We start from the raw sequence: 11,937 nt of genomic DNA on the forward strand, positions 1-11,937 counted from the left end.
GCGAGACTAAAAGACTCAAGATGGACCAGAAAACTAATTGGCTGGCGCCCAAGAGAAGACAAACGCAGCAGAGGACGACCACCAACGCGCTGGACCGACGACATTGACCGAATATCCAAGAAATGGCAGCAAGACGCACAGAACCGTGAAGAGTGGCGAAAAATGGGAGAGACCTATGTCCAGCAGTGGGCAGAAGAGGTTGCATGATGATGATGAATGTAGTCATTGTGTATGAAGGCACATCCCACTTCTTTTTCTGATGTGGAGGCATCAGTATAAACATGTTGGTAATTCTGGTACTTATCAATCTTACTGTAAAATTTTTTAACCATAGAGGAAGCACTAAGTTGATTACTAGTCTTTGTTAAACTCATGTCTAGAAAGGGTTTTCGGACCATCCAAGGGAGAGTGGTTAAGAGGTTGGTTTGGTATATTTTAAGGAAGACAATATTATTACTGGTCATGTATCTATTGAGTCTTTCATAGAAAGTGGGTTTAGATCTTTTCTTTTGAAGATATGTTGTGTGGAAACGAAAAGACATTGTTTCTGACGGGATTTTCACTATTTGCTGAAACGTTTTTCAGCATATGCTATGATAAGATATTGTCTTTTTAATTCCAGAGGCATTTCTCCTACTAAACATAGTAAGCTATATGTGTGTGGTACAATAAGCTCCTAAGGCTATTCTTACAGCATTTTGGATTGTTTCAACTTTTTTAGAAGTGATAGATTGGTAGACCCATACACTATTGGGCCGTAATCGACTTTAGATCTAATGAGTTTTTTATATACTGTCAATAGGATATCTTGATCACATCCCCAATTTTTTAGTAGATAGGACTTTTATTATGTTCAAATATTGTTGACAAGATTTTTTTAAGATGATAAATATGTTGCTTAAAATTTAAATGTTTTTCAAAATTCATTTCAAGGAATTTGATACAATCAACAATCAGTTTCAAGAACTGATTGACATATGAACTACAAAACTGGCTTTCGTGAATCTACTAACTTACACTTACTGACAAGTAGAGTTAGTTCAGTTGTAAATGAACGTAGAATACAAATTGCCGATTTGTTTATTTAAATTTCTTATATCATTTCATTTGATTTTTCAGATTACCAGAGTCTACAGTTCGCAGTGATGGGAACAGAGTTAGAATGCTACTAAGATTCGTAGAAAATTTAGAAAAGGCCATTTACAATGCTTCAGAGGGTTGCGCAATATCCATGCCGCCTGCTTCCAAAGTAGTTCGATCTTTTTTCATCGCTAATACAAATACCTGTCATGAATGGTTCTGTAGAATTCGTATAGTATTGATGCACGTGGCATTACATTGCGGTGAAATCAATATCGCCCTTAGAAACGGACTTTGTTTTCTAAAAGAATGCGTGAATCAAGGCAGAGTGAGCACTCTTGAATTTGAAAGAGTAGCAATGATAGTAACACTTACGATGCTACATCTTAAAGAACCCGAAGCTCTTTATGGGCTGTACTCTTGGTGTAAAACCGTCGTGGGGAAACGTTATCCTTGGATGAAATGTGCTTCTGAACAGTGTTCTAAGAAGTATGAAACTGCCGTGGAAGGTTATAAAAGAATTCTTGAAGAAGAAAATAATCCAGATGAATCAGACGATGGTAACAAATTAGATAGTGATATACACAATTTTATTCTAGATCAGATTATCGTTTGTTACAAAGAAATGAGCAACTGGATCGATTTGTTTCAGTGGCACACTGCTCAGGATAATGTTGAAAATGGAAGAAAATATTGGTTTAATGTGACCGATTGGGAAACGAATAAAATACTGTTCGACATGGAATCTCAAAATTTAGCTTTTGAGGAATTAGGAACTTGGAGTTTTAAGAGTAAAGACACCTGGAGCATATACGAAAATGTATGCACTACAGAAAGTAACTTATACAACGTTGCAGTAAAATTAGCCCTTAGAAAGGATCAAAATTATATTCCAGAAATAGATTCAATTATGTCCAATATCCAGAACAATATCGAAGATCATCTACATTTGGCTCCTTCCGAGTTTCTGCAAAATTTTTCTTTATTACATTATGTAGGAAACGGCTTGAAGCATATTGCTCAAGGAAATTTAGCACACACAGTTTTTTTAGTGTCAGAATCTTTTGAAAATGAAATTCACAAAATTGATTCCAGTGTACTGAGGAAAATCCTCTGGTGGTCAGAATATTTTGGAAGGGTTCAAAATCAAGGCTTCAATGTATTTTGTAGTAACCTACGACTGGATATTATAAAGAGGTCCAGGAAAGAGAAAAATTTCCAAATGGCTATAAAGCAGATCCATAAATTTTTCAACGACAAAGATCTAGTAATGGCAGGGGAATTAAACATTGTAGATATTACGAATACATTTATGCATAAAATTCAAGATATAAATGTTTGGACTGTAGATGTAGCTAGAGCTGTTTTTGAAGTTATTAAACTCTCTTATTCCTACGAGCAGAATCATCAGCAGACTTTCAACCTATGTGCAGCAGCATCTACAGCTATATCGAAATATGCAGAGTTATTTGGAATCAACGAATTAAGAAAAATCAGTAGTAAAATCTTGCTCAAATTATCAAGTTGGTTGCAAACTAATGAAGGCGTTTCGCTCACCGAGATGAACAGTCCTCTAGGAAAACTTGTCCTGGTGTTACCTGAAATCGGAATGGTGGAATCTCATAGCACCAACATAATTCCACTAAACGAAATTGCCATTGGCAAACTTCTTCAATTCAGCGTTCATCACTATGGAAGTCTTGCCAAAAGTTGGAATGCTTTCGGCACCTGGTGTTACCGCTGGGGTAAAAAAATAGTGGATCACAGTTCAGATATTAAAAATAATTTGAGCGAAGAGCACTGTTTGGAAATTAAAAAGTTACTACCACCAGATACGCCAGAAGAAGATCTAAACAAAATATTTATAATATTGTCACAAACAAGGAACATCATAGACGAGGAAGATATCGATTCTAACGAAATCAAAACTTCAGAGATGATTCAGTCGCAATTGCAGTGTGTCGGAATTTTGGAAGATGCAGTTGAGAACCAGCTCCAAAGTTTGATACAAATTTGGAAGAGTACGCAGAAAAGAATCTATCATTATTATGCTCTTAGTGCAGAAGCTTACTTCAAATACTTGCAACTAGTTCTACAATCAGAAAATGTTACAAAAAATACGGAGTGTAACACGATAACAGTTACATTAAGACTCTTGAGACTGATTGTCAAATATGCTTTGGAGCTACAAAATATTCTTGAAGAAGGTTTACAGACGACACCAACTCATCCATGGAAAGTTATTATTCCCCAACTATTTTCAAGACTCAACCATCCAGAGAGTTACGTTAGACTTAGAGTATCGGATCTGTTGTGCAGAGTTGCTGAAGATGCTCCTCATCTGATTACTTTCCCCGCCGTTGTCGGTGCCTTAGAAGGGGGATTGAAGTTTGATTTTTCGGAAATAACTTTACCGAAAGACTGTTTATCGCAGAATAACGACTCTGAAGACGAAAACGAACTCAACGAGGAAGACGACAACTATGACAGCGATGATAATGAAGAACCGATTAGTAACAACAATAGTTTACAAATTTGTTTTAAAACGATGGTGGATACTTTAAGTAAACAAGATCCAGAAACTATTGCACAGGTAAGTTTTTAATCAGTCTATATTCTTTCTCTGAGTAGGTTAAAGTTATTTAAAGTATTATATATTGCTATATACGAAGTATTATTCGTCATCCAGCTCGTGGTATCCTTCAAAGTAATCCTTATTTGACACGCCCCCATCAGTGCTTTTAAATAACTGAAACAATACTGAACTCGGTTTTTGTAATGTCATTCATATTGTCGCATTCGTTTGAATCGTCTCAGGTTTTTTTTTATATATATTTTTGGCTGCTGATTACGATTACGAGGGTGGATTTCGATTTCGAGTGGTCATAAATTTGTTATAAACAATTTAATTGCTTATAAGGGTCTAGCTTGTAAAATAAAAGAGCTAGAAACATTTTTTTAATCAATTTTGCTCCTTGACAAAAACAAACAAAGAAAATGGCGTTTACTAATCTAATAATTAGTACCCGATATATTGTAAAATTAGGACAAAATGGTTGCAAAATAAGTATTTTTCGATCGTAACTTTTATACTCACGAGTCAGTAACTTACTTTCCATTATGTCTTTGTATGCATAAAATCACTTATTACCGCTAAGAATCCGTGCTTGTATTTCTTGACTGACGGTGTTACTGTCATTTATTATTAAGCCTAGGTAGGGAAAAGTGGAGGCATATTCGTAGGTATGGCTGTCTACCTTTAGATTCTCATGTCGATTCGACCTTGTGCACTCGATATATTTTGTTTTCCTTTTATCTAAATTTAGACCAAATGCAGCGGCTTCTCGTTACAAATATATAGCTTTTTCACTTAATACCCTTCTATTGCGGCTTATTATGGCAACATCATCAGCATATGCCTATATTTGAGTGGATCTTGTATTAATACAGCCGTTCATATCTAGTTTTCTGATAATAGCTTCCAAAGTTAGATTAAAAAGTGTTGTTGATAAGACATCACCTTGCCTAACTCCATTTTCAATATCAAATGCCTCTGTGATGTCTCTCCATCTATTATGAACATGGCTTTTGAATCCTAAAAAGTTATTTGTATAAATTTAACCAACTTTTTCGGTATTCCTAACATGGATAGTTGTTTTAATATTTTTTGTCTATCTACTCCATGAAATGCCTGTTTTAAATTGATATAGTATATTCAGCACATGTTTCATGTATACCTCTAACAAATATATTTGGTCTATACTTCACCCCTTTAGTCTGAAACCACATTGGTATTAACCAATTATTTCTTCCAAAAATGATTTATATAATATTGCTGTATATAATTATTGATAATACCTTGTAGGCGACATTTAACACTTTTATGCCCCTATAATTTTTGCAGAGTCGTTTGTCTCCCCTTGTACATAGGAAATATGATTCCTACTTTCCAATCCTGTGGGATGACTTCTAGTGTCCATATGCGACAGATTAGTTTATGGATACGCTTCCATAACACATGTCCACCATGCTTTATCAGTTCTGCAGTTATTTCATCTGTGCCAGGCGCTTTGTTATTTTTCAGATGTTTTATGACGTATATAGTTTCTTTCATTGTTAGTTCCTCAACTAGTTGTTCTGTTGTGTGATGAATTATTTTTTCTTCTTGGTTTTGTTATTTTTCTGTGTTTAAGAGCTCTTGAAAATGCTCCTTCAACCTTTTCATTAGTTCCTCTTTCTCGATGATAATTGCTCCGTTTTTGTTCTTGCACACTGTTGTTCTTGTTATGTATCCTTAAATATATCACTTGATTTCCTTGTAAAATTCCCTAGTCTCTCCTCTGTTATTATAGTCTGTAATTTAATGTATTTTTCTATTTAGCATTTCTCTTTTTCTTTCTACGTATTCTCCTTGCATCCCTTCTTAGTTATTCATATGCCCTTCTATTCAATCGGGAATATCTTTGTAGATATTTCTGCCTAGCTGTATTTTTGCTATTTATTACTTGTTGCCAATCTTGGGCAAACCATTCCTTGTTTCTTTGGCTTGAGGTTTCGCCTAATGTTTCCAGTTGCCAGTTCCTGAGCAATTCTTTGTATTTTGCCTGTCTGCAGCATGGTTTGGACATTTCAGGTTCCCAATCGCAGTTCCATCATTAAGTCCTTATTCCGATCGTTGTCCGTTTGCCCGTCCGGTTTGTACGTTGTTCATAAAATTCATGATAGCTGAGTTTGAGGTGAACAGGTTATCGGCCTATATTGCACCCGAGTCCAGTGCCACAGTTGCTGGCTATAGCTTCTGAACCAGCCTCGGCTTACTCCGGTTATAGTAGCTAGGCATTTCCTCCAGGCTAATGGTGTTAGGTTAGGGTTATACCGACCATGTTCGGTCAGGTTCGGTTGGGAAATAGGAATAAGGGATTAGGACAGCAGGAGCACTGCTCCATTAAGTTGCCTTTTACGTCAAGTAGGAGAAACTGTGGGGATATTCTTCTTTGGTAGCCCGTACTCCACACGGGAGGACAAAATCATGTAGTGAATAGTATTTAATATAAATAAAATATTGTTTATAAAGAAATTTTTGGCTTTGGAAAATTTATAAAATAATATGTAAACGATTGTCTTTAAACGATTTATAGCGTGTATCACACTTACGTACTTCATAACGACACTTCTTCGTTGTTCCTTTTCGTACAGTTATCATAATAATATCGATTAAAAAATCTTTCTTAAGATTTTTTATCCTAATTATGTGTTCAAAGGTACTTTATTGTTATTTATATTACTAACCTAACCTAACATGCTTGTTTACAAGCATGCACACACAAAAATGTGAAGAAAAGGTATTTTATCTGTTCCTTTATCTGCATCTGTAGGGACATGCATACTAGCAATTTTATATATGTGCTGCAAGTTACGTCACCAATGTATCTATCGTTACTGAAGTTATTAACACCTGTAATTCCGGTTAAAGCAGTTGCTTTTTGTTTAAATGCTCATTTTTATTAATTTCAGTAACTTGGAACATTTAATTAATCATCGTAATGTTTCAGGTTCAAACATTAGTTAAGGAATTAAGAAGGATAACTCTTCTCTGGGATGAACTGTGGTTAGGAACTCTTGCACAACACCAATCTGAAATCAATAAAAGACAACAGCAGTTGGAATATGAGATAGAAAAAGTCAACGATAATACTAGTTTAGATAAAACAGAAAAGGCATCACTGATCATAGAAAAGCACAGAATTATAATAAAACCAATTGTTTTCGTTTTAGAGCAATTACTAGATGTTACTAGTGTTACTGCGGAAACTCCACATGAAAAACAATTCCAAGAAAAGTATTTAGACGACATAGTTAATGTTCTAAAGAAACTGAAAGATCCTGACCATCCCGAAAATCCCCAAGAATCGCTACTTCCCCTAAAGCAGCTGCAAAAGAAATTTCAACAAAAGTTCCATAAACGAGCTTCATATGCCTTAAAAATGCAAGACATCAGTCCAGTGCTTTTTGCTCTTAAAGATACAGTAATATCGATGCCTGGCCTTGCTTCAATAGCAAAGAAAAATGTCACAATTTCTCACGTGTCCAATATAGTTTCTATCCTTCCCACAAAGACAAAACCTAAAAAATTGGTATTTTATGGTTCTGATGGGCAAACCTATACATATCTTTTTAAAGGATTAGAAGATTTACATTTAGACGAAAGAATAATGCAGTTTCTAAGTATCGCCAATACAATGATGGCTCAAATAGCAGATCCTTCGGGTTCCAACTTTTACAAAGCTAGACACTACTCTGTTATTCCTCTGGGACCAAGATCTGGGTTAATATCTTGGGTCGATGGCACTATTCCTGTTTTTTCTTTGTACAAGCGGTGGCAACAACGTGAAATCGCGAAACCAACCTCTAAAAACTTCGGCGGTAACGCGACCGCGAGTGTTTTACGTCCGTCTGAACTGTTTTACAACAAGCTGAACCCACTACTGCAAGAACACGGGATAAAAAATATCGATAACCGAAAAGAGTGGCCTCTGAGCACCCTAAAACAAGTTTTAACAGAACTAATGAATGAAACGCCCAGTGATTTGTTATCAAGAGAGTTTTGGTGTAACTCTGTGAGTCCCGATGTATGGTGGCAGGTGATCAAACGGTATTCTTACTCGATTGCTGTTATGAGTATCATTGGTTACATCATCGGTTTGGGTGATAGACACTTGGACAATGTGTTGGTTGATTTGACTAGCGGAGACGTCGTGCATATTGACTATAACGTTTGTTTTGAAAAGGGAAAGACGCTACGCGTTCCAGAAAAGGTGCCGTTTAGACTGACACCGAACATAAAAGACGCCTTGGGGGTGACAGGAGTTGAGGTGAGTGTTTTTCTCTCTTTTATAATAACAAAATAGTTGTTTAAGCATACATAAGATTTTCAAACGAGAAATTATTTGAAATTTTCGAGAATAAAACTTAAAATTTTTTACATTTTTATTCGCAATATTTTAAGATTAAACTCACGTAATTTTTCATAGCGTTCCTATTAAACAGATATCGTTTAAGAACGATTAGGACCTTATAGAGATTCTACCACTAATATTTACTCAAACAATTTTCTGGAATCTAGCAGTAACATGATCATGACACTGATAACAATCCATCAATTTTTGTAATATATCACATTGTTCTGTTTTATTTTTGATTATATTAATAAACGCGAAAATACATACCTACAGATTTTACTCTAATTCTATTTTTGTAGTATATAATTACTTTTTACCTTTACCAACTTAATTGCATCTAAATGTTGTTTTTACAAACATTATTAAAAACCTTATATAAATTAATTCTACCACTATGCTACTGGATGCGCCATTTAAGAAATAACTTTATAAATGTGTGTACTGTGGTTTGACCCAATTTGTAACAGGCACGCTATCATACATATGTGTCATATTTGCAACTCTATTAATACTTTAACTATAACATATTGGAATAATCCCCGAATTAGTTGATTTTTATTTATGCTAAGTCCTGTTTATAATGAAAATATTTTTCAAGATTTCTGTATAACACAGGGTATCTACCTCATTGAATATTTTAAATAGCAACAGGAGCAACTGATAGCCCATATCAATGATAATTTCATTCCTTTCTAGAAACAATATTTTATACCGATTGAAAAATCTCACCTATTTTACCATCCGTCAAAACAAAAATATCGTTAGAAAATCAAGAAGTATACAAGAGTATACATTCATTTGGGGACTGTGACAAATCGTACATTGGACAGACCCACCAAAGAATCAATGTTAGACTAGAAGAACATCCAAACGCCATCGAAAGGAGAGAAAAAACGTCGTCCCTTGCACAACATGTCTCAAACACAGGACATACAATAAACCTGAACCAAACTACGATGCCCAGCTAACATTGAAATTAAAAGAAAACGCGAAATCAGAGAATCAATAGAAATAGAAAAATATCCTATCAGTCCAAACCAAAGAGATGATGCTCAAAAGCTTCTTAACGTTTCGTTTTGTATTTATTATTATTTTTTGTATTTCTGATGCTGTTTAATAGTTAATATTTAGCTTGTTTCTTTTCTCCTCTGACTGAGATCTTCAAGAGTTACAGTGTCAAAGGGATTTCACTCCATATATATATATATATATATATATATATATATATATATATATATATATATATATATATATATATATATATATATATATATATTTCGTCGTTTGCTTATAGTATCCACTTTTATTCTTATAGGGATATTTACTCAAACAATTTTCTGGAATCTAGCAGTAACATGATCATGACACTGATAACAATCCATCAATGTTTGTAATATATCACATTGTTCTGTTTCATTTTTGATTATATTAATAAACGCGAAAATACATACCTACAGATTTTACTCTAATTCTATTTTTGTAGTACATAATTACTTTTTACCTTTACCAACTTAATTGCATCTAAATGTTGTTTTTACAAACATTATTAAAAACCATATATAAATTATCTTTTATCCTTAAAATACTGATATCTGTGCGATAACTCGTAAAGAAAAGGTTCTACAGTATTGAAAGTTGATATATAGGTTCTTGTTGATGCCAGAAAGGATCCTAATGCATTGTTGAGTAAATAGATCAGGAATTACCAAAGTTACAGGTAGATATATACAGATGTGTAAATTATTAATATTTTATACATTAAAACATGTTGAGAGCAGGTTATGTTGGGAACAAAAATGAAGATCATACTAATACTCGGGAATTAACAAAAGGAAAAGTCTAAGTCAAGCAAATTTGACAGCCTACTGTCAAAAATAGAGCAAATTAAATACGAAAAGTTAGTTAGTCGTTAGTGTCAAGCCATTTTGACTTCCAATCCTAGTAAAGACATTTGAACACACAAGCTTTGAGTCAACATGTACGAATCTGAGTACCACCAGAGCTTCTTGATTGGCCGAGTAGATTACAATTACATTGTTCTCCATATGACCTTATAATAGGTTCACAGCATAACTTTACATAACGGCAACTTCCACCTAAAATAGTGTCGTGTTGTTACGAAACTCAGCTGGTCTTTGGTCTCGTTCCATACATTTCAGCAGCTGTACCTATGTGAGTTTTGAAAGCGTCGGTATACCAACAAGAGTCTGATAAATCAGGCCGATCTTTTTATCAGTCGACTTACTTAAAAGTTGTTGTTAAAGTTATATCTCGGAACCATTCGGTTCCCTTGCATTCCCAAAACGGTATCTGCCCTTTTGCTGATATAACCTTTCCCGGTTGCATCACGCTTTGTGTACAAAAATAAAAAAGATATTCAACAATGCATGCATAAACTATAGAGCGATAAATAGAATTATTTCCGCACTTCATGAAAATATTTTCCAATGCAAACAATAGATGTTATTTTTCAATGCCATCAACAGATACAATTTTCAATAAAGGGCAGATAATGCACTGGACAAGTATTCAATCTAACATATTTTATAGAGAAGGGTTTCGAAAATAAGCAAATATGGTGTCGCACTAATTGATCTAGCAACTGTGTACGATACCGTAAACCATAAAACTGCTGCAATCCAGAAAACTACAAACGATTATATGATATGATCATTATGAGCAGGTACTTCCAACACAAAAGAATATACCAAGGAACATGTAGATCGCCAGATGGAAAAACCGTAAACCAAATCAATCATGTGCTCGTCGAAAAAGACAATAAATGTATGAAGAACATAAGAACATACAGAGGACCATATGCAGACTCAGATCACTTTATAGTCAGAATAAAATTAAACAGCTTATAACAGTTCTTAGAAACCAACAGACAAAAGTATAAAGCAACTAAACCTGTTGGACTACTGACAAAAGAAGAACAAAGTAAATATGAAAGAATAATCACCAGAGAAGTAGATAATATTGTACGAGGCATGTTTTTTAAGTAAGTACCGTTTTGCGATTCCGCCGCCGCAGCGCTACGGTCGGCGTTCCGCGCATGAGCGCTGGTTACCTACATCTCTTGTCTACGCACTGACGCCATTACAGTCTGATTCTTCATGGTATACTTGTTTACTCCAGTGTTTAAGATGCCTCCAACAATCGTGAGTCACGCTGATTGTGAAATACGGGTTGTTATACGATTTCTTAGTGCTAAAGGCGTAAAACCGATCGATATTCATCGTGAGATCGTTGAAGTTTACGGACAAAACATTATGAGTGATGGAATGGTAAGGAAATGGGTGAGAGCATTTAAAGATGACCTCACAAATGTGCATGATGAAGAACGGAGTGGGCGTCCTTCGGTCGTTAATGAAAATTTGGTGCAGAAAGTGGACGAAAAGGTGAGAGAAAACAGACGCTTTACAATTTCATCATTGTCCGACTGCTTTCTACAGTATTCTCGTAGTGTTTTGTATCGCATTGTTACCGAGAACCGTGAATTACCGGAAATTGTGTTCACGTTGGGTTCCAAAAATGTTGACGGATTTGCACAAAACCCAACGTTTAGGCAGTGCATTGACTTTCCTTGAGCGGTACCACAGTGAAGGTGAAGATTTTTTAGACCAAATTGTTACAGGTGACGAAACGTGGGTGGCCTACGTCACACCAGAATCGAAACAACAATCCATGGAATGGCGACATTCATCATCACCCAAAAGAGTGAAGTTTAAGCAAACAATGTCTGCCCGGAAAATCATGTGCACAGTTTTTTGAGACAGAAAAGGAGTAGTGCTAGCGGAGTTTCTGCCTCGTAATGAGACAATCAATGCAGCGTCTTATTGTGAGACATTGAAAAATCTGCGTCGTGCAATCCAGAACAAAAGACGTGGCAAGTTGA

At 35.1% G+C, this 11,937-nt stretch overlaps 1 protein-coding gene across 1 annotated transcript in view; it reads left to right on the forward strand.

Annotated features, from left to right (window-relative positions):
- The window catches only part of nonC (serine/threonine-protein kinase Smg1), a 142,096-nt gene that overhangs the window by 26,123 nt on the left and 104,036 nt on the right, over positions 1-11,937 (forward strand). The window contains exons 4-5 of the mRNA XM_072540920.1: positions 1,120-3,673; positions 6,633-7,952. Coding sequence (XP_072397021.1) covers positions 1,120-3,673; positions 6,633-7,952 — 3,874 coding nt within the window. The remainder of the gene's footprint in view (positions 1-1,119; positions 3,674-6,632; positions 7,953-11,937) is intronic.

Source organism: Diabrotica undecimpunctata, chromosome 8 (assembly GCF_040954645.1).
Source record: "Diabrotica undecimpunctata isolate CICGRU chromosome 8, icDiaUnde3, whole genome shotgun sequence".
Classification (NCBI taxonomy): domain Eukaryota; kingdom Metazoa; phylum Arthropoda; class Insecta; order Coleoptera; family Chrysomelidae; genus Diabrotica; species Diabrotica undecimpunctata.